The following is a 24,230-nucleotide window of genomic DNA, read 5'->3' as shown; positions in this document are numbered from 1 at the left end:
GTCATAAATTTTAAATAAACCAAAATAAGCCCGCTTCTCCGTAGCGTCTAGTATTACATTTTCGTGCAAGTTTTGCTCAACAGCATACTGTATTGCGTCTAGGGTTTATAGTCTGTGTTTTCGGTTGTGGCCTGTTACTCTTTAGCGCACTGCGATCATTCCGTGGCCAGCACGGACTTGAATTTTGTCACGCTCCTGTGAGCATGTCCTTGCGCATTTATTTCACGTTATTACGATTAATAATAAGTCAGCCTTGGGTCGGTAGGGGTTTAGAAAGGGTGGTCTACAAGGCGTGCCGGAAGCAACCCTTGCGCTCGCGAGCCATTTTCGAATTGGCGCTGCAGTTGAAGGCCGCCAGAAAACCAGGCTCCTCGGCGACGGGCAGATTGCAGCGCTCGCGGTGCGAGCCCACGGTGCCTACCACCTCGTTGGTATCGAACGCGCACCACTTGAAACAGGCGCTCAGGTAAAAGAGCTGCGCGCTCGTCCAGTCCTGAATCACCGCTGTCTTCTCCAGCGGCCTGTAGCTCGGAGTTGCCGCGCGGAGCGCGCGCATCGCCGCTTGCAGACCCACAACGTCCGCGTACACCTCTTCAATTCGCTGGTGCGCTGCTGCTCCTACTTGACGGCGTGCCTGAGATGGCGACGGCGATTGGTGGAGGCAAGTGATGGTGTTGGATACAGCCGCAGCGAAACGCCTGTTGACTAAAAGCCCATTGCGAGCCGCTTCCGAAGCCGATAGATGCAACGCGGAGACGAGCTCGCGAGCCACGAGGTGGCCCAGTCCGGCGTATGTCGCTTCCGGCGATTCGCGCACCAAGATGGGTGGCAACATGGACGCGACGGGCACGAACAGCAGGCCGTAGAAGGGAAGCAGCAGCGGTTTCGCCGCCAGCATGGGCAGCCGATGTGACATGCGGCGCGCCGTCGATACCCGACGGTGCAGCGACGCCTTGGCCCGGTCGGCGCGACCCCTGAGCGCGGACAGGTACGAGCGGATGAAGGGCGACCGGAAGACGGGTAGCGACGCATAGTGCCGCTCCAGCAGAGCCTCATCGTGCAAGTCGTCGGGCACCTCTGAAAGGGCATGAATGTGGCTATAATTCACAATCGCCGCGTATCTTTCTCGCATTTTCAAGCGAACTGAGCGTATCACGTGAATTAACTTAAAGCATCTCTTCTAGTCATCAGCCGGTACATAATACGGTGGGCAGGACAATGTTTGCTGTCAAACTGTAGATTTTAGAGGAATAGCCTGTCTTTCGAGAAGTCCTATTCAAAGTCCTGGTGATTGTAAACCCTCTCTGTGCCATCCCTGAGCTCTCGCATTCAATTATTGTTTTTTCAGCAGTTTTTGTGCAGTCGCTAGACCTCTGCAGGATGCTTATCACAACTGCATTAACGGTTACTTCTGTAGAAAGTTTTCACTTGCTGACACGCTCGCCATACTGCTGTCCGATTCAAATTAGCAACAGTGCTGCTGGAGATATGCGTATGGTGATGTTGTGCACGTTTTCTCCTTGCTAGCTGTACTAGATCTTGTTTACTGCAATGACGTCCGTACAAAATCAGTGAAAACACTAGTATCGCTAATGATAGGATGCGACAGGACAATATGCTGCCTAGTCTGCCGACAGTTACATTGTTGCACATGATTTTGGCCAGCGTACGAAGCGGGCCAAAAGCATGTGCAAATTTCCCGTAAGACTTTCATGCAAGTTTGGGAAAAGCATCCGGCGTAAAATTTAGAATCCGCAGTGCCCACTTCCCACCCCTTCGTGTTTTGCCTAACACCGTCTCTTACAGGTCTTGTTGCTTAAGATGTCCATTCAGATAGCGGTAGGTTCGCAGCTCAATACTGAGTCATTCGTACCTTAGCTTGGGAGTTTCAAAAAAGCAGACTAAAGGTACACGGGTCCCTTGCCGACATAGCTCAGTAGGTTGGCGAAATTAGGTCACTTGGCGACATGTACCCTAAGTTCCCCGTTCCTTTGATGTGTCCTTTACGCAGCTTTACGCACGTACGCTATTTCTTCTTCACATAAAAATGAGTTTTAATTTGTTCCTTCAATCGCACGTGGACATACCAAATGTTATTTTTTCTTCGTCGTATCTATTTTCCTTCGCTGTACAGCACAAAAGACGAAAACGTGACGTTTTGATCAGGATTACGAAAGGAACTTTCCCGACTAGCAAACAATTAGGAAGGTCTATAGAGAAGGTGGTGGGAAAAAGTAGCAGTTATTCCGCACCTGCACTGCGAACACTTTCTTTTTTTTTTCATTTTATCGATGAGAGACAGCTGCGCTTAAAATAAAGGATTACGTCGAGCCTGATACAGTTTTCTTTCTGCTTAAAACCGTGGGGAGCAAGTGAGTGTCGAAAGCCGCCATTAAGCCGCTGCTGTGCGAGCTATATAGGACTGAATTAGGTAACTTTAATTGAGTGCCATTGATTAACAATAGAAACCAGGGTACAAAGAAAATTGAGCTGCAGTGTAGAATCTCATTTAGCAAGAAAAGCTACTGAAGTCCGCTTACGTTTACTTCGTTAATGATATGAAGCAACTACTCCAAAAAATTGGGCGTTTGTTTCCCCCCCTAATATAATCATTAGATGAAAAAGCTCACTCCTGGGTTAGGGAGGCAGAGTGCGGCTCAGCTTAACCTCCAACCACTTCACGTTTGATTATTTCAAGCAAACAAAATGTTAAAGCATCCACGTGAAGTTGTTGTCGAGAACACTTACGAACAACGTCTTCAATCTCATGGAGCTTTGCCGAGGCATTCTTTCTCTCTGCTTCTGGAAGTATAGCGAGGCTCGTTTCCAAAACCTTGCGTATGTTGCCAATAACGGAATGAACTATATCTATATTTGACGTTGGAACGATGCCTTCTGTGAATGAAGAAAGGAAAGCAAGATTAATACCAGGGAAGTTATTACCTTTATGAAAAAACTGTGTGAAAAGACTGAACGCTAATAAAAGATGTTGTTGTCGGATTAAGCTCGTAGTCGCGTTAAGAGTGAACTAGTGAGCTTTGCAATAAATGTATTTTTTTTTTAGAATGCTTGAGGCAGCAACTTAAGTCATTGAGTGGCCCGGAAGACTGGTTATATATTTGTGAACATAGAAGTTATTTCGTTCTTAGCTATATTTTTTTACATTATAACAACTCTGAAACTATGATCAGATAAGATTGGCCATCTGCCAGGTTACATTGCATGGATAATTAGGCAGTGGCGAGTGACTTGGAACAAGAGGAAGTGCAACGGAGTTAAACAAGTAATTACAAGCTAACATGAGAAGAAATTCAATACAAAAAATACGATCAATGCTATTGCCTAAAGCAGGTTTCTTTTTCTTTTCTTTTTTTTTTGCATTCACACTGAACCATGTATTGAACTTCGTATTTCACTGAATGAACTTCAAAAAAGAACACAAATTCGTGTCTTAAAACTTGCACTTTCTTAAGTACGTGCTTAACTGTTGCCTCAGGCTTTTCTAAGTGCGCTAGCACATTGGTTGAAACTTCATTTAATGAACACAGACGCTTTCTCTCATCAGCTTCAGTGACTACCAGTGTCAGTGAAAATACGGGATAAAATCAGTGTACCAAGGTAAATTCTTTTTCGCGGACGGGAACATCCTGGCTGGCCTCCTGAAGACCCCAGTTGTCTCCATTAACAAGCACTTAGGTCCACAAGCGTTTCCGCCTTCGCCCACTTTACACGCGTCCGCTGAGACCGGGAATTCGAACGTCTACCTTGCTGTTAAGCAGTAGAAAAGTATTCCAAGCACCCTACTATAAATCCCGTAGTGTCTCTCAAATTAGGCTTTCATTGTTGTACAACCTATTGCACCCGCGCTAGGGTATATCACGAACGTTTGCCAGCCGGTCCTATGAAGGTATGTGAAGGTGCGCTGCGGCGAAGTGGGTGAGTGTACATGCGCACTTATACGTAAAGCGAGATTGCCACGATCACCGGGGAGACTCGTCATTTAAAGCGTCCCCCCTGCATCAAAAGAAAATCACCCTTTGGGGCTTACCTTGCCCCCAAAGAATAATCGTCATTAATATTGCGCACACTCCTTGTCTTTCACGCTCTGCGCTCTCTACCTTTCTGCCAGGAACGCTATGTCGATCACACTTTTACGCGCACGCAGTTTGTGCCCTGAAAATACCAGGAGCGCCGCGTTAAAGAATGGAAGTGTAATCAGCATGAGACAAATACTGTTTGGGGACAAGATAAGCCCCAAAGCTCGACAATTTTCCCCAGACTATGCGATCTGCGCTGCCATCGCAGTGGCATCAGTCGCCAAACAGAGATAGAGTGGGACAAAACTGAATTTCTGATGGCAACCCGTAATGTTTGTCGCACAGTCTGTGCTTTTCACGAACGGTAGTATATTCGTGCCGGCTTGACTGCTCTGAATAATGGCCGATAGGGCTAGACGATAGAGAGTGCCGAGCGGTCAAGACAATAGTCTTGCACATGATGGGCGAGCGTCTTGCTTTCATGTGAGCACCAACTCTCGCGGCTTTAACTGGGGCACTCCATCATGCAGAGCACACAGCTTACCACTTTCACCATAGCGTACGCAAAGGGCTTCATGCGTGAAATTCCAGGGGTACACGATGCGTACATGTGCAGAACACTTTGCGTATGTGCGCGGCAGGCCTGCAAGCTTGTTATGTGCAAAATAATTGTGCGCTTCCCGCGTAAAAACATTCAACAAAAAAAAACACGCACAGTGTATAAATAATGGAAGTTCACAAAATCTAGAGCTAACGCGAAGAAAATACTAATGCGTAGCAAATAACTAACGCCTCTGTCTATCCATGTAAATAAAGAATCGAAAAATATCTATGAGAAAAAAGATGAAAGATTCAACCTCTTGTTAAATTAGATCAAAGACAATGCATTCATGAGCCAATTTGTGTTGAGAGTCTGGCTGAATCACGGCGCACGGCACTCTATCGCGACACCCCTCGCGTAAAAGTAGGAGGAGGAGCGTCGGATTGCTTACATTCTTTTACTGCACTGTCTTCGTGATCGGCCCACATTTTAAAACTACACATAGCCGCGAAAACGGCCCACATTTCTAGACTGCACCACATTCAGGACTGGAGCAGACTACACTATCTACAGAATCGACCCACGAAAAAAGGCGAGAAACCCAAATAACCGATACGGGAAAGTAGGAGTAACTATACCTAAGGAAGGCATTGTCTTCAAAGGTGACCCACCTGCCAGAAACAAAGACATAGCATGTGGAGCCACGTCCTGGACCAGCTCGAAACACCTGTACTTCGACATCTGCAGCATGGAAGACAGCTTGGCGGAGGAAGGCACGGCCAGATATCGCAGAAGCAACGTGCTCACGAAGGCGCCAGCGGCCTCGGCGTCATCAAAGGCCACTTCGGCTGCAAACATGGCTGCTAACCGGAACGCTGACTTACCGCCGCCAGTAACGTAGACGTCATCCGTCAGGGTAACCTGTCACAATTAAGATGAGGAACAATATCACTGACACTTCAACCTGCACCATACGTTTATGGTGAAATTGAAATAAAACATGCGACCACATTGATAGCATTTTCCATGATAACAGACGAAGCTTGTAGGTAAAAAGGACCCGTTGTGGTAGCCCAGTTGCTATGGCGTTGCGCTGCTCAGCTCAAGTTCGCTCATAAGATCCCGCCGCGGCGGCTGCATTTCGATGGCGGCGAAATGCAATAACGCTCGTGTAACTTAGATTTATATGCACGTCAAAGGGGTCCTGAACCAACCCTCGAGCTAGGTGAGAAAAAATATTCCGCGGATAGCATGCGCTGCTGTAAACATATCAGCGAAATTTTGCACTAATGGGCGACGCGTGGGGCTCACAAGCGGAACGCGAAGTCACATTTTTCTGAAACACTCTTCAACTAAAGCCTTCTCCTCACTTCTTTTCGTGGCTGCCATTTTTCGTCATATAGCAGATTCCCAAACACGGCTGCTACTGGCCAATTGCTGACATCAATCAAGAAGCGTAAGCCGTAGTCAGGGGTGTCGTAGCCGTCGGCTCTCGCTAATTTCATTTAAACTGAAACACTCAACTAGAATCGAACTACGCGAAACTTAAGCCCAGACCACACGTACGATATGCCTGCCGCGTCTCGCGATAAATAGCGTTTAGCATCTACAAGGGACGCGGCTGCTACTGCGCTCTAACTCCCGGCAGCTCCCGGCTAGACGTGCTTCGTATTGAATTCTATATTGAGTGCTACAAAGTGCGCAATCTGTGTTTGCCTACTATCCGTGCAGGGCAAAGCCGGTCCGCTCCACGTACCAAGGCCAGACTGAAGCACGACAGCGCACACTCCAGCCCTGCTGTGCACTTAGAGTTGCTCGTAGTCAGCGCATAGTTGCGTCTGCTGCATCTTCTGCGTAACGCAAATACCGCGGCCGCCACGGGGTGCCGCGACGCGCCCGCTCATCGTAACGCCGTAGGCGAAATGTACTTCGACAGTGGTCATTAAAGGTTAAACACCGCGCTCGAAGTGTCTGCGCTCGCATTAGGATTTTTTTCAAGTTTATTTTAGTAATATATTTGTGGTAGGTACTATACTACCCTACTCGTTCAAATACATTTTTTGAGGCTTCCAAGAAATGTTCCCTCATTTCGTATCGTCATCATCAGCCTGTATTTATGTCCACTGCATGACGACGCCCTCTTCCTGCGATCTTCAATTACCCCTGTCTTGCGCTAGCTGATTCCAACTTGCGCTTGCGAAGTTTCTAACTTTATCACCCTACCTAGTTTTCTGCCGTCCGCGACTGTGCTTCCCTTCTCTTGGTATCCATTCTGTAACTCTAAAGGTCCACCGGTTGTCCATCCTACGCATTACATGGCCTGCCCAGCTCCATTTTGTTCTCTTAATGTCAATTAGAATATCGGCTATGCCCGTTTGCTTTCTTATCCACACCGCTCTCTTCCTCTCTCTTAACGTTAGACCTAACATTTTTCGTTCCATCGCTGTTTGTGCGGTCCTAAACTTGTTCTCGAGATTCTTTGTTGACCTCCCAGTTACCGCCCCATATGTTAGCACCGGTAGAATACCTTCATTGTACACTTTTCTATTCAATGGCAGTGGTAAGCTCCCAGTCAGGATTTGGCAATGTCTGCCGTATGCACACCAACCCAATTTTATTTTTCTGTAAATTTCTTTTTCATGATCAGGGTCCACTGTGAGTAATTGACCTAGATAAACGTACTGCTTTACAGACTGACTGGCGATCCTGAATTCTTGTTCTCTTGCCAAGCTATTGAACATTATCTTTGTCTTCTGCATATTAATCTTCAACCCCACTCTAACACTTTCTCCGTTAAGGTCCTCAATCATTTGCTGTAATTCGTCCCCATTGTTGCTGAATAGAACAATGTCATCTGCTAACCGAAGGTTGCTGAGATATTCGCCGTTGATCCTCACTCCTAAGCCTTCCCAGTTTAAGAACTTGAATATTTATTCTAAGCATGCAGTGAATAGCATTGGAGAGATTGTCTCCCCTTGCCTGACCTCCTTTCTTGATAGGTAACTTTCTACTTTTCTTTTGGAGAACCGAGGTAGCTGTGGAACCTTTGTAGATATTTGCCAAGATTTTCACCTATGGCTCCTGGACTCCTTGATTACGCAATACCTACATGACTGATGGTATCTCTACTGAGTCAAATACCCGCCGTGGTTGCTCAGTGGCTATGGTGTTGGGCTGCTGAGCACGAGGTCGCGGGATCGAATCCCGACCATGGCGGCCGCATTTCGATGGGGGCGAAATGTGAAAGCACCGATGTACTTAGATTTAGGTGCACGTTAAAGAACCCCAGGTGGTCCAAATTTCTGGAGTCCCCCACTACGGCGTGCCTCAATCAGATCGTGGTTTTCGCACGTAAAACCCCATAATTTTTTTTTACTGAGTCAAATGCCGCTTCATAATTTATGAAAGCCATATAGAGAGGTTGATAGTACTGCGGAGATTTCTCGGTTACCTGAATGATGACATGGTTGTGATCCATCGTAGAATATCCCTTCCTTAAGCCAGCCTCTTGGTTGAAGTCAAGTGTTGCCCTGATTCTATTGGAAGTTAGCTTGGTGAATATTTTATACAATACTGAAAGCAAGTTAATGGGTCTATAATTCTTCAATTCTTTAACGTCTCCCTTCTTATGGATGAGTATAATGTTGGAGTTCTTCCAGCTTTCTGGTACGCTTGAAGTCGTGAGGCATTGCGTATAAAGGGCCGCAAGCTTTTCAAGCATGCTATCTCCTCCATCTTTGATCAAATCGACTGTTATTCCATCTTCTCCAGCAGCTTTTCCCCTAGTCATGTCTTTCAAGGCCCTTCTAACTTCACCGCTAGTTATAGAAGGAGCGTCTGTATCCTGTTCATCACTACTTCGAATGAAAGTAGCTTGGCTGTTCTGGGTAGTGTACAGGCCAGTATAGAATTCTTCCGCTAGGTTTTACTATGTCATCGAAATTGCTGATGATATTAACCTGCTTATCATTTAGCGCATGCATCTTGCCTTGTCCTATTCCAAGTTTTCTTCTCATTGATTTCATGCTGCATTCATATTTTACTTCTTCAAGATTTCCCACGTTATAATTTCAAATATCCCTTATTTTCCTCCTGTTGAACAGTTTTAACAGTTCAGCGAACTCTATCTGATCTCTCGAGTTTGATACTTTCATGCTTTGACATTTCTTTATTAGGTCCTTTTACTTGGGAGAGGTTACCTACTGGTTGCCTTGGTGCCTTACCTCCCACTTCAATTGCTGCTTCTGAGATCAGTCTAGTTACGGTTTCATTCATTACCTTTATGTTGTATTTATCTTCCTTTTCTAAAGCTGCATATTTGTTTGCGAGCACCAGGCTGAATTGGTCTGCTTTTACTTATACTGCGTCTAGGTTAGCCTGTTTCTTCTTGACTAATGTTATTCTTTCTCTCTTGAAATTGAGGAAAATCCTAGACCTCACTAATCTATGGTCCCTGCATATTACCCTACCTAGCACTTCTACATCCTGCACTATGCTAGTATCGGTAGAGAGTATGAAATCTATTTCATTCCTTGTTTCACCTTTAGGGCTTTTCTAGGTCCACTTCCTGTTGCTGCGCTTCCTGAAGAAAGTATTCATTATTCGGAGCCTATTCCTTTCCGCGAATTCTACCAACATCTCTCCTCTAGTGTTCCTAGAATCGACGCCATAGCTGCCAATTGCTTTCTCGCCAGCATGCTTTTCCCCCACTTTTGCATTGAAGTCGGTCATCACTACAGTATGCTGCGTTTTCGTATCTTATTCGTATCGTATTTCACGCGCAAATGCGTCAATCTTGTCTTCTTTAGCCACAACCCTTAGTTCACTCTCCTTTCTTCTTCTTTTTCTTTCTTCTTGAAGTTGTTACAGGACAGCCGGATCCCGATTACGCCAAACCCTTGTGAAGTCAGCACAGACGATGTTGTCTTCAAAATAGGCAGATTCAACGCACATGTTGCCATCTATATGCAGTGGAGCTTTAGTAAAGCTTGATCTCAGTTTTTAGTACGATTAAGACTGGACACAAAAAGTCACCGGACACACACGGCACTAGTGTGTCCTGTGTGTCTTCTTGTGTCCAGTCTTAATCGCACTGATATACTCAGATCAAGATGCCATACCAACAAGCCCACATTGCTACTCAGGCCAAATTTAGTAAGGCGGCTATAAAAATGTTTTACAACTAACAGCAATGCGTCAATTCTTGTTTACTTTCATCCAATTCAACGTGTAATCTCATGTAAGGTTTGTGTATATTCACCATATATGTCACAACTTTATTGGCACGCTATTTTTACGTTTATGCACTGCATCGTTCGTAAGATATGCCGAAACGTAAACTCCAATTCAGGCGGATGCTCAGTGTGAGACGTATACGCCGCAACGTCACAAGCACGAAAGCGATGTATAATGCTTGTTGATGAAAGTATGGTGATGACAGTTGTATGCACAGAAAAGTACGTCTCGTCTCAAGCAACATTTAAGGATTCTCTACCTCTTGTGTCACAGTGGCACATTCCCATTCTGGAGGATTGGCCAAGAACGGGCACTTCCTCAGTGGCACACACCAAATTGCAAAAAAAAAGTGAATCAAAAAGAATTCCTAAAATATAATTACCCATTCTATTAGCAAATCGGTGTGCTTTAGAGATATCTGTGAGCTGACATTATATGTTCAGGGTTTATATCGGAAGTTATTTCTTTGTTACGCACAAAAGAGGTGCGAGTACTTGGCCAGCATACAAGGCTTGTTGTATAAGCCACTTCGTGGGCAGTTTCATATGACCTTTGTATACATATTAACAATTATTGGGCTTGCGCTGAGATTGCGACCGATCCAATAGCAGCCAGCTAGTCACGCGAAACCCGGGAGAGAAAGCGAAAAAAGCTTCACTTTGACAGATTACCAAGTGAGTGTGCACCCCCTCCCACAATTCGGGGCGCTCTGCCCAGTGGAGTCTCTTCTTGAGCTCAAAATATTAGGAGTACGCTACTCCCTGCCTTTTGATGCACTTTGTTTGCATTGCTTGTAGCACTGCCTTCAAAAGGAAACATCACCAGACGCAGATATTTGATTATTATAGCTCATTTCCTGTTAATAGCGATTATGGTGGAGGGAGATCTTTGATCTTAGAAGGGAAAGGTCACAATAAAATGCTTCTAACAGTGACCAAAAACCAACACACTGCAAACGTTTGCCATCGGCGTGTACCTTCGGCGTATATATCTGGCAAGCTTGTAAAGTCGCGAGAAATACTGATAAGCAGAAAATAAATTTCCGCTAATGGCCACCAAAATCTGTTGCTCATTAACGCCAGAAACCTGTGGTATTGGGAGATTTCCTCAGTTTTCGTGAGAGTAGGTGATCTCTCGGAGTTTTTGCATTTCAGCCTCCATCGAAATACGGCCGCCGCGGCCGGCATTCGATCCCGCGATCTCGTGCTCAGCAGCGCAAAGCCTTAGCTGACTGAGCCGCCGCGGCGGCTTGCGTTGTAGTGCACGTTAAAGAACCTCAAATGGCCAAAATTAATCCGGAGCCCTCCACTACGGCGTGCCTCAATCAGAACTGGTTTTGGCACGTAAAACCCCTGAAATAAGGAGATCTCTCGGAGCGTTCTCTGACGTTTAGAGTGTGCAATAAAACGGCGGCGGGTGGTGCCACAGGAGAAGGTAGTGACTAAAAATATGACAAATAATTGAAAAAGGAATTATTACAAGGCAATTGCTTGTTACCTCCAAGTACGCAAATGATACTCGTTCTAGAAGGACAACTTTGAACCCGGCTACTAAGTTACGCATATAACCAATAGCTAACCAATAACTGAAATTTTGTTAATCAGTCAATTAGTCATTGCATATCGGTTGACAAGTTTTGTGTGTCTTCCGGCATTAATCAACCACGAAGACAAAATGGTGCTACATACCAAAAGTAATGCATTTTAGCATGTGATAAAATAGTTTTCCAGGAAAGAAAACAAGCGGTGTACTTACAAAAAAGATCGAACGTCTTTGAACGATGCATCGCAAACGTGAAGCATTTCAGAGCCTATAGCACAAAATTATGTCAAACGCGATTCTGTTCATGGTGCTGCTTCCTCAAGCTCTGAATTTTTTCGACCAATTAAAGCTCCCGTACGCATCATAAGTCAGCGTAGCTTTCACCAGAGGGGCAAGAAGCTAGATCAGGCAGATGTGAAGCACGAGCTACAAGTTGCACTTAGCTAGCGTTAATGACAATAATTTACTTCCTATTCATTGCCCATGTCACACAGTCTGAAAAATAGCTCAATTTACTTGCATGTCGCGATAACTTTGATCTCCTCAGAAAGCTTGAATGCCTAAAAACAATTATGGGGTTTAACGTACCAAAAGCACAATGTGATTATGAGGCACGCCGTAGTGGTGGGACTCCGGATTAATTTGGACCACCTGGAGTTCTTTAACGTGCACCTAAATCTAAGCACACGGGTGTTTTTTCTGCCTTACGCCCCCATCGAAATGCGGCTGCCGGTGGCCGGGATTTGATCCCGCGACATCACGCTCAGCAGCTTGAATGCCTGTAAAGGGTGCACTGCCTCAATAATGCAAAGTATGCAAGAAAGCAAACTTTAAAAGCGTCATTATTGCACTTTTTTTATCCGACAATGGGATGTACACGAAATGGTACGTGGTGTTCTGAGTTGATCTGCATAATTCGGGCAACTATTCGGCGATTTCACCGACATGACCTATCGCAGTTATCCAAAATAAGAGACATGGAAACCAGATATGCCGAGGTTAAGTAGTCATTAATACACAAAGCCATGCGTAGGCAAGACTGGCTGCACACAAACAAGCTCACTCAATCACTGTTCATGAAACTGTTTCTTTAGGCAATTTAAAGACTCGCCTGCGCCGACCATCAAAAGTCCTAGAACGCTCTTTGTCAATCTTTTCCATAGCAATATAAAACATTCCCACCCAGTTTGTGCGCCTGTAAAGCGTGCACCACCACAAGTGTGTAACATATGCGGCAAAACCACATTTATCAGACAAGACAACGGTATGCAAACGGAATGTTCTGCACGATATTCCTTGCACTACCGTCTTCAGTAAAGGTATAGGTTAGAATTCAGTCTTAAAAAACTAAAACTGAAGTTCATCATAAAATAGCTTGAAGGAAATGTAGCAGGAAAGTCATTCAAATCTATAAGGTACTCTGCCAACGTACACATTCCTGCATGAGAATATATACGTGCAAGCGCTATAGAAAGCGCAACGATATTACGGTATTATTAGGCTCACGTTCTTCGCATCATGTCCTTATTTTTTGCCAGAAATGTGGTGTACATAGCCGCCATTTAAGACATGGCGCTCCCGCCGTAGTCATCACCTACAGAGGTACTGCATTCATGGCCAAGTTTTTGGACATCGTTCTCCGTTTAAGTGGTGCCGCCCACCGGAAGACCACGTCCTATCACCCTCAAACAAACGGGCTGACGTAACGACTCAACAGAACACTGGCTGACATGATAAGCATGTACGTCGATGTAGAGCACAAGAACTGGGACGAGGTTTTACCCTATGTCACCTTCGCTTACAATACGGCTCGTCAAGAGACCACTCGCAAGACACCCTTCAGCCTCGTGTACGGCCATGAGGTTACGACAACATTAGACGCAATGCTCCCTCATGAATTTGATGACAACGAGACGGGTGCTGAAGACATCACACAGCGAACAGAAGCAGCTAGGCAGCTCGAGCGTTGGCGAATCCACGAACAACAGGACTGTGACGCCAGACGCTACAATCTTCGGTCGGCACAAACCCGTAACATACAACATCGGCGACAAAGTGTGGGTCTGGACACGTATTCGTCGGCGTGGGCTCTCTGAAAAGCTCCTGCGCAGATACTTCGGGCCCTACATGGTTCTTCGACGCATCAGTGACGTCACCTACGAAGTCGTTCGGGAGGGCTCTCACTGTTCAAAGCGCCGACGGCATTTACCCGAGGTCGTTCACATGCTTCGTATGAAGCCGTACTATGAAGACTGACAAGACTGTGCAGGTTTTTGTTTTTTTTTTCTTCATCGCAGTTTGCCAAGCCTCTGTGATCGGGACGATGATTTTTTTTTTCTACGGGAGGAGCCAATGGAACAACTATATTGCCGCGGGTATGTGTCAGTGGGGACGAGGTTGAAGTAGCGCGGGCGTTTAGGTTAAGCGTAGAGACGAAGAAGACGTTGTTGGTTTTGTTGACAATTGATAAGGTGTCCTTGTTGATGCTGCTCCGTGCCCTCGTTGATCCCATGTTGCTACAATATGTAGCAGTCGTGCTGAAGAATACGGGCCACGTAGTGCTTTTTCAATTCTTTGCAAAGATCCGGTACATAACGCCCTCTCGAAAGTAAATCGGGAGTTTTCTTTCATGCTAGTTAGCCGTGATAAAGAGAAGAATGTGGGATCCCACACACTCACGGCACACAACGTGTGGGATCCCCCAGCACGTCACGGCACACAACGTGCAGTACACTCGCAACATAGCAATTATGGAGTGCGATGCGAGGAACCTGTCTTCCGCAAGATTAAAGACGGCAGTAACGCAGGTTTGGCATAACAGTAAGTTTGTCCCGCTAAAAATGACAGACTCATGAGCTGCGTGACATTACCACCACCAAAGCACGTTTTATTCGCACAAATTCTTACTGTGCAAGTGCATTTAGCTGAGCGCAGAACCGCGGAAGGCAATTAAACAAAGTAAAGGCGTCATCTTCCATAACAATGAGCAGTCCAGAGACCATATAATTTTTCACACATCACAAAACTGAAACATTGTTCAGTTTCCCACGTCGACTAAAAAATGAGGATGACGAATCAGGAAAGCGGCACTGGAATAACTATGAAGCACTTAAACCGTGCAACTTTCTTTAAGCAAGTTAGAAAAACTTATGACTGCGTCTTTCACGTTTGTGGTGTCCATATGGAGATAAATGACCGTGTTTAGGAGCTGAAACATCGGTGCCGTGTTCGGCAGAATAAAATTTTTATTATCTCAGTCCAACGGTGGGTAGAATACTCGCTAACAATATGATGGAACTGAACCGTTTTATCCCATCTTTTTGTCATATTATGTCATACGAAGTATACGATGTCATAATATTGTTGTTAAAACAGCGATGGCAGGAACAAAAGTTAAGAAAAGTTTGGCCCGCACTGTTAAATTAGGCGCGAAGAAGCGTACGCACTATCAGATAATCAACATAGATGCATGTGTGGGCGTCAAAACATGAGCTGCTTGCATTTTTTCTTGTTTTTTTTTTTTTTCATTATCATATTGCCAAATACAGCTTGTGAATATTTTGAGGCGTGTACATGCGTGGAAGTAAGCAAAAGGGCACAGCGTGTATATATATAGTGTTTTTATTCTTTTTTTTTCTTTTGCTGTACACCAGCAGAGGATAAGCCAGTGCTGTTGATGCCATGTACCTTTCTGCCTAGTTCTGTGGCCATTTCCTTTGAAATGAGAGTCGCCTTGTTAATTACTATTCGTCTAACAGCCATACATTGGTAAGAATACACAACTGGTTCCTTATTTACAAAATTTCAAATGTAGAAGGAATCCCTGATCAGCCAGCACCCTTCACTTCGTTAGGCAGTGTTTGGTGCTAAGCTCATGTGTTTCTTTATAGATACTGTAGCCTTCGGCGCGGACTAGACGCACATATAAAATATAGACAGGAACGTCCATCATTTGCAGCGAGATCACGACTTCCAGCCATCCAAAAACTCAGATTAAGCGAGTATATGCCTAGCAGTTGGATGACGCTTCGATGACGCTTTGAAGGAGCTCAAAACTGCGAATAGGAGCAGGTTAAGGTGTTTGCTGTCCTTCGTATGAATCTGCTTGTACCGTTAAGTTGCGCGCCGAGTACGTTTACCTACTGCTATTTACAGATCCGAGCTTCATTCACCAAAAATGTACCAACTAACTCAAGATGGTCTAGTCAAGAAAAATTTAGGCAGAAGCCATCTCACAATGACTGTCGACGGTGTTGCGTTAGCATTGAATCAATATACAGGGAGTTTCAGCTGAAACTTTCAAAATTTTTTAAAGGTTGCCTGTGGCAGATAGCAGAATTCTTGTTCCTGAGCTGGTCTATACCCGAAGAGGCGGGCGTCACTTGCACAAAAAAAAGTTACATGCATAATGGACTAATTAACAAAAAATCACTAATTATATTTTAACTAATTATCTAATGGCGCATATTTCAATTTGCAAATTCTAGCCATGGAGTTCGCAAGGCAAATTCACTTTGTACGGGACGAATTCGCAGGATGACATAAGTTTGGAGATAATCCCCTAACTTTGCGGGAAAATGCAGCGGCGCTCCAGTTACTTTTGTGCTTCACTGCATAAAACGACGTTTTGTTAAGAAAGAAACTAGGGGGGGGGGGGGGGGGGGGCACTATACTCAAGTCTAATGTTTCAGTGTTTGTTATTTTAATGTCAAATGTTTCTAATTTCTACCTTTTTCTGTATAGCATTGTTCTAGTCTGCGGTTACATGTTTTTATTTCACGTCACCCTCTCTTCTTATGCGAACCAATCCTCCAATTGTCTCTTACCTACGCTTAACGCGCCAATGTTTATCCCTTCGGTACCGTCTCTAAATCCCAAAGCTTTCTGAAGACTAACTCTATATTTACTACTGGATGTATACCCTGGCATTTCAACAAAGTATGTGTAATGGTTTCCGAAGGTTTTCCGCATTCCACACACTAGTAATTATCTTGGGTAAATCTCCTCTTATAACTTCGCGTTCTCAGAGAGCCCGACCTAGCCTCAAAAAGAAGTGCGCTGCCTCTTGAGCTTTTTATAGAACATTTCCTTCCTGATTTCTTTCTTCCCTCGTCTAAAGTATGCCATTGATTTTCCATCCTCTCTAACCAACGCTCGCACTCCGCCTGTATAAATTTAAGTTTTATGTTCTCTAGCACCTCCTACTGTCATCGTGTATTACTAGTACACTCGGCGCCGCGCGCTGCCCCCCGCGATACTCCCACCTCCGCTTCTAGCCACCATAGTGCAGGCAGACAGCGATGACTCCTCTAGCTGTGCGAGCCACTATAGCGTGTGCTGTTGTCATCGCCGTTCGCCTGCATGCCAGGGTGCTATACTGGGCACTATAAACTTCCACCATATTATCGAATCCACCATCTTGTCAGTTTAGATTGGCTCACGGGGCTGCTATGGCCTCTCTGATTGGCTGAAAATGTCTACATGACGGAATTTGACAGTGTGCAGAATTGCACCCCCGAATTGAGCAAGCTCGCACAAAAACCATATCATATGCCTATTACGACATGGATTTTGCCCCAAAATAAGGAAGCGTCTAGTGTTCCTGTATATATATATTTTTTTCTCAGCGCTGATAACCGCCACCTCAAAACGCCACTACAGCCATCTGTTAGAGCCGCCTGTTAGAGTCACTGCCTAGTTATGTTCGCTGCTCTTGTGCTACTCTTATAGGTCCAAATGGCAAGATATAGTTCCGATGTTGAGATACATCATTTGACACTTTCTACTGCAGGCTGGCGCAGTGTAGCATCAACTAACATGCCTCCGTGGAACCTCGTCCCGGGAATGGGGTAATGCTCACCTGGTTCTTTTCGCGGAAGTTGAGATTAATCATGGCCAGCAGAACTTCGGCAGACGGCAGGTACCTGCTGAAGCCGCCCACGCCTTCCACCGTGGTGTAAAAGGGCGCCTGGTGGTGCGCGTTTTGGTGGAGGGCTGCCGCGGCCAGCTCTACGCGTCGGTGCACGTTCTGGAGCCGCTGAGACAAGTCGTCACGGCCGTAGACGGCGGCGAGAAACAACGCACTGGAGATGCTCCCATTGTCTGCCAGTGACGCCTGCAGCCAGCCCGGCGACAACGTCAGCACCGTCCGGTTGGGATGCCGAAGGTCCAGCTCGGGAAGAAACTGCACGTGTGCGGCACCAAGAAAGACGCGCTTAGCCGGAAAGGGGCGAGCTCCACTGGCCATGCAGCTCTATAACCAGACCACACAGCAGGACGACCAGATAAATCCAGCCTAGCAAATGACTAGGCCACTCAAGTAGGCGACGCGACCTGCCTTGCTCTTACGTTTCCTTAAGAAAAATAATAGGGAGAATTCGGTGACAATTCGGAATATCATATATCTTAATAATACGATTACAAGTACGACTCTTTTTAGCAAAGTACCTTTTATGCTACATGTCATTATTTTAACCATTTTGAGTGGCGGCTGAATTGGCTTAAACCTTGGGGGAAAAAAATTGTTGCAGTTTCACCCGAAAGATGAAGCATCAATTGCGATAGCAAATTAGTAGCGAGTTATACGGCCCGTGTATATAGCCCGTGTACTTGCGTTGTAGTGCACGTTAAAGAACCCCAGGTGGTCGAAATTAATCCGGAACCCTCCACTACGGCATGCCTCATAATCAGAACTGGTTTTGGCACGTAAAACCTCAGAAAGAAGAAGCGAGCTATACAGAGTGAGGGTAGTATTTTTATCAGCTGTATAAACTTGGACATGCAGCAGCACCAGCAACGCGCAGAAATGTTGTATACGAAACTATATGCCGCACCGTGGGAACACGACGTTTTTGGCGGCCGTTAATCGGCGTGTCGATGACTCGAAACTATGCCGCTCTGTGACAATTACGCTGAAAATTGATTCACAGAGTACAATGTATTCGAACTTTGATATCAAGGGATGGCGTATGTAAAGCATAGGTAGGTTCATTTTGACCTACTCGATTTTCTTAACGCGCAGTGAAATACTAACACGATCGAGGCCGTTTCGCACCATTCCACACACTTAGAAGTGCCACAGGGTATAAAACCTGCGATCAAAAATTTTAGCAGAAGACATAGCTACCGAGTCAACCAAGGCAGACACAGAAATTATTGCGGGAAGTTCCAACCGGTGCGCTTGTTAATAAATGGTAACTGAGAAACGTTGCCACCTCTAGACAATGCTGCCGGAAACACGCGAGCTAAATATTAATCCACTGTTTGAAACAGGGTCCCCGCTGCGGTAGCCCACAGTGGTTATGGCGTTAACCCTAAGTGGTCAAATTCATTCCGGAGTCCCACATCACGGCGTGCATCATAACCATACTCGTATTGTGGTTTTGGCACTTAAAACCCAAGTATCTAAATTTAATTTTTGCAGAAAGGAGCTTACAGTTTCGCATAATGGATCGCTTAATCTACCTTGCGGCTTTCAAGAAGCCCCGCTTTCTTCCCGCCTAATGCAACGTGAGCGATGAAGTTACACGGAGCGCGATCGTCCATAGACGCTAGCTACTGGGTACACGCATGCATACCTTTCTAAATTTTCAATAGCGAACTGGGAAGCGGCATAAACGTTCAGTGCGGAAGAGCATAGAACCATAATTCAGCTCTTGTTCCTCCAAGAGAAGCTTGCGAAGCAGATTCTTAATCAAATGTCACAATCTTTGAGCAACCATGGCCTTCATATGATACCGTTAAACGTTGGGTTGTCAATCTTACAACTGGTCATATCGTTGTTGAAAGTAAGAAACCCAGTGGAAGACATGTTTCTGCCTGTGTACCTGTAAACATGGAAACCATCCATGACATGATCAGGGTGTATCGCTGAATATCAATCAAAATTATTGCTACATATCTGGAAATATCCCGTGAAAGAGTTGGTGCCATTGTTCGCGACGACTTGGAAATGAGAAAGGTTGCTGCAGAGCGGATCCCAAAACTTCTGACATCTGAAAAAATAGATCCACTGCTATGATCCCGAGACAAAAGACCAGTCTAAGGAATGCAGGCACAGTGGTTCCCCCAGACCACAGAAGTTTTGCGTGCAAAAGTCGGTACCAAAGCAAGTGGCGACATTTTTTTTTTTTTTTTTTTTTGGGGGGGGGGGGGGGGGGGATAAGAAGGAAGTTATGCTGGTGGACTACATCCAACTGGGCTCAGCCATTCCAGCACTCTGAGTTCACTTCTTTCATGTCCGTTGTCTTTTTTTTTTTTCACTACAGTCAATAATGAATCCACACCAACTCGCCCGGCTTTCAGTTCTTATGTAAACCATTAACGCAGAGTATTGATGTGCTTTATTGATAAACCTGAGGCAGAAAAAATCAATGAAAAACGCCGAGGAAAACTGTCAAAAGGTGTCGCCCTCTTGCATGACAAAGCCTCGTCACACACTGCTAGTCAAAAAATGGCGAAACTGATCTCCTTAGGCTTTCAAATGATGCCCCATTCAAGCGATTATCCCGACCTGGCTGCTTCTAATTATAGTATTTTACCTAATTTCAAAAATCACCTAGGGAAACAACGATTTGCGAGTGTTCTAGAGGCGACTAATGCTGAAAACGAGTGGTTGCACCTGCAGGTAGAAGAATTTTATTTGCAGAGACTTAAGAAGGTGCACGATAGATATCGCAAGCGAATTGACTTCCTGGGGGAATATGCAGAATAGTGTGGCAATTACAGCTTCCTAGTTCGATTTTTTCTGAGTAAGGCTCAATACTTGGCATCGACTCGCATTGGCGCCGCCTCAGAAGCCTCAGCAGAAGAGAACCGATAAGTTGAGAAACTATACGGTGTTATGTAAACATTTCACTTCTAATATCTTCATCCCTATTAAGTCATTTTACAAAATTCATCCGGACATATTTTTCCCGAAAGACATCGCACTTAATCCAGCGTGTTGCTTAAATTTGTGTAAATGTGTCTTAGGGCTCCTTTAACATGACACACGGGACCGGAACAAAAGTCGTATCCCTGTTGAAAAGTAGTGCTTTTATGAAAGACTATCTTAGATTAGATGAGAAGAATAAAGCTTAGAGTCTCTCGTGCTTATGCTACTTGAATAAATACTAGACAACCAGCAGCATTTCGTGCATCTGACAGCGCACGCATGGTTTAAGACGAAACTCCGCTCACGATGGCGAGGATGGCTTAAACCGTGCCAGCCGAGAGCGCATGCCGTGAGAGAATTCCCAGCGCGGGAAGAAGACTTTATTAGAAAGTGCATCTTCGCTTGCATAATGTCCCCACTTGACATCACAAGGAGCCGTTTCAGAAGTTCCTTCTTATGCCTTGCCGCACTGGATCCTCCAGAAAGTGAGAAGAAACTACTCTTTTTTTTTTTTTTTACTTTTGGATCTTAACAATGAAAATGAGCCTTCAAAAGCGAATAACAAAAGCAAGAACGAATTCAAGTTGCGCTGGGTGAACGTTCCTAATTTCGCAATGGCCGAGTGCAATACGCGCGAATAATCTAACGCGGCGTTTCATTTCCATTAAAGTTTTAAGCGTGGGTGCGTCGTCATGGCCGAGGGTGAAATGGAGAAACAGGTGAAGTGCTCACAGCTTTCTCCGCAGGAACGCATGGCCGCGGTTAAGAACTGATTAGCATACAATATTAATTTCAAGCTTGGCGCCCGTGCACTCCGCATGAACGCTCCTCACTAGCAATAGAGATACAAAATATCAAAAAATTCAACAGTAATATGCACCCCTTTGTCTCCTTGATTTTGTTCCCAGACACTCGACGTCGTTGCTTGTTTTTTTTTCGTTGTTTTTTTTTTCAATTCTTTTAAGCATTTATCAGTAGTGAATTTCGCCAGCCAATTTATATTTAGGCTCATGTGGGCTTGTTCGCACAGAACTTTTACTCTGAGCTCGGTCGCAATGTACCTGAGTTCGGTTTTACTATTTAATTAAGTTCTAATGACGTGGACTGAGTATCACAATAATTACTATTCAAGTCCTTTTCTTCAATTCAATGGCACGCAGAATTCATTGCAAATATTATTACCTTCGGTCACTTGTAAATTGAAATATCATCGCATATCTACCACGGCATGTGGGGAGAGAAAAACAATACCATGCTGTCCTTACAAAAACAAGCCAGTACTGTTGGCAAAATGATTAGGTGAGCAAGATGTATACATGCGCGTCCAGAGTCCAAAACGTATCTTTTGGAGATATGCACACATAATGCGTGATACTCAACCTTCTGATCCCGTTTGTGTTCTTCAGTCAAACACGAGAAACCTTTCGCTGCGCTCTTGTATTGCTCCAGCCTTAAGAGCAACTTTAGAGCAACTTTGAGAGCTCACTGAATAACCTAAGTGACTTCCATTTAATTTCAACTTGCAGCTACATTGGTTTTTGAAAACGCTAGATGTGGCAGACACATGTGCATTAGTGCACCCAAGGGTAGAGTTAGCAACCTTGCGAATGCCAAGAACCAAACTCTGCTTACGTCTTGCAGTACGCCGGGCCAATATAGCCGCTAGATTTAGGTCAGCTATTTCTGAAACTGACCACGCGCTCTTCAACAACGTAAGCCGGAGCATTCCTTTATATGGCATCCTATTACACTCGTGTGAAAATTCAGGCAAGAAGCGCAATCATTCACTGCTTTCTCCTTACGCATCTTTTCAACAGTTGAATTTCATCAACGTAACAGCGCCTCCATTGCCTATAGGCTACAGTTTGCCTTGTGGTTTAGGCTTACGTTTACTCGAAACTTGAGCTCAGAACGGCAGACGTGAGGCTGTGACGAGCAACGCACACCCACCTGGAAGAAGAGGGGCAGGCCCATGTTCTGCGACAGCGTGAGGAAGACCTGGAGGAAGTTGAAGGTGCGCGTCCGGTTGGCGACCGCCCTCAGCGAAGGCCAGTCGACGCCCAGCGAGTGCAGCAGCTGCGCCACCACGTTGCTGTGGTCGTGCTCGGACTCGTGCTCGGCCAGGCAGGTGACCAGGGCACGGCCCACCTTCTCGGTCACCGTCATGTTGACGGCGCCCCAAGCGAGCGCCGCGACGCGCCTTAGTGCCGCCACCCTGACGTGGTTGTCGAGCAGGTGAAACTGGTGCGCCAGCTGCGGGAACGCACGGGGCCAGTGGCCGCATACGAACCTGCACGACCATTGAGCAGTCGCGCAGCAACGCGTTCGTCAATATAAAGGGTAAGACTGACAGAATTTTCTCATTAAAACCAAAGAAAAGGCAAATCCTGCGGGATTTCCAGCGGGCTACCGAAATAAATTCCATTACTTTGCTACTCAGTGTATTGCTGCAAACGATCGTAGAGTAAGGTCCCCTTTGAAAATGTCGTGTCGTTCACGCCGAGAGCCAGTTTTGCGCCTCAGCAATACAACTGTATCACATTGCGGATGTTACCGAGCATGCCCATGACAAGTAGGAGCTTCAGCAAAACGGAGACGTACTGCATATTCGTCTACGGAAAGCGCACACGGAAGGCAGCAGCTCCAGTTTAGGTGACTTGTGACGTTGTGATGCACCATAACGCGTTATGCATGTTCTTGTGTTGCGCAGAGAAGAGAAGACACAAAAACATTTGTGATGATGACGCCGTTCTCGACATGTGTGCATCAGCAGATAAGTGGAATACAGTTGGACATTGCAATAACACCTCTGTGAGCTTCGGTCGAACGTTGTGTCACAAGTTGCCACCACCAGCTCTAATGCTCTCTTGTACGCATTCCAGTTTTGCGACACACATCTTTCCTAGTACATTTCCCCTATAGTATGCTAGTCTTACGCATCTATGTTGCCGTTAGCATGAAAGGGAAGGGGTACAGAGAAACAGCTACACTAATGCTTAATAAATAATTGAATGACTATCTCAACCAGACCTCACTGGCGATAGGCTATGTTGGAAAAAAAAGCGCCTCTTCTCGGGAGATCGCAAAGTTTAACATTGGGCTTGGTAGGTCTTTGAGAAGTATACCACCTAGAAATACCGAGTTTCTGTGGCTCTTAGAGCAGTGGAATAGTTCAGGTGTCCGCCTTGAACGAGATGCGGTGTCTTCTGCAAACGATTGACCTCAACGCTTTGTAATCACTACATCATACATTTGGTCACTAATCCATGCCATATCATACTCTCACGCTCACTCACTCACTCACTCACTTAATCACTCGCTCGCTCGCTCGCTCACTCACTTAATCACTCGCTCACTCACTCACTCACTCACTCACTCACTCACTCACTCACTCACTCACTCACTCACTCACTCACTCACTCACTCACTCACTCAAACGTGTCCTCAATCGCTGACAGTGGACGCTCAGAAATCTTCAAAAATGCGATTCTCAGCCTCTCAGAGTCCGTTACACGCTCACCTTATAGCTCAGCTATACGTACGCGTAAAAGTCGTCGCAGGGCTTGGCAGCCGCGTAGTCGAGTGAGCGTCGCAGCCCATTGCCGAACGAGGAGTTCGTGTCGCCGGCGTCGACGGACGCGTACCAGGACTCGTCCGAGCGGCGAGCCGTGGTACCCACCAGCAGCGGGAAGATGGCCAGCAGCAGCACGAATGAGCCCGCCGAAGCCAGCGACAGCGTGACCAGCTTGTGCAGCTGGTGCCGGTCGCCCGAGTAATCGCCGACCAGCGGAGACATGACGGCCATGCCGTCCTGGATCTGCACGAAAGCATCCAGTTGTTCGCTCAGGCAGAGAAGTGATAAGTGAGCGCGAACAACGAAACATTTTCTGTTGACATAGCCCTCTTATTAGCTGCGTCACCGGCAAATGTACCCACTCCGTAATCTAGCCTCGCGCTGGAAAATCTGGATAGTGTCCTCTGAGATAGGGACGCAGCCTGA

The 24,230-nt window shown here is 45.7% G+C and overlaps 1 protein-coding gene across 1 annotated transcript in view; it reads right to left on the bottom strand.

Moving 5' to 3' along the window:
- Positions 1 to 283: 283 nt before the first annotated feature.
- The window catches only part of LOC119440746 (uncharacterized), a 29,402-nt gene continuing 5,455 nt past the window's right edge, over positions 284 to 24,230 (bottom strand). The window contains exons 2-6 of the mRNA XM_049663036.1: positions 23,773 to 24,047; positions 22,181 to 22,520; positions 17,216 to 17,539; positions 5,250 to 5,499; positions 284 to 1,077 (exon numbers count right to left, since the gene is read on the bottom strand). Coding sequence (XP_049518993.1) covers positions 284 to 1,077; positions 5,250 to 5,499; positions 17,216 to 17,539; positions 22,181 to 22,520; positions 23,773 to 24,047 — 1,983 coding nt within the window. The remainder of the gene's footprint in view (positions 1,078 to 5,249; positions 5,500 to 17,215; positions 17,540 to 22,180; positions 22,521 to 23,772; positions 24,048 to 24,230) is intronic.

The sequence above is a fragment of the Dermacentor silvarum genome, chromosome 2 (assembly GCF_013339745.2).
Source record: "Dermacentor silvarum isolate Dsil-2018 chromosome 2, BIME_Dsil_1.4, whole genome shotgun sequence".
NCBI classification, from domain to species: domain Eukaryota; kingdom Metazoa; phylum Arthropoda; class Arachnida; order Ixodida; family Ixodidae; genus Dermacentor; species Dermacentor silvarum.
Note: the sequence above shows the minus strand (reverse complement) of the source record. Positions and strands in the feature narration are given on the sequence as shown.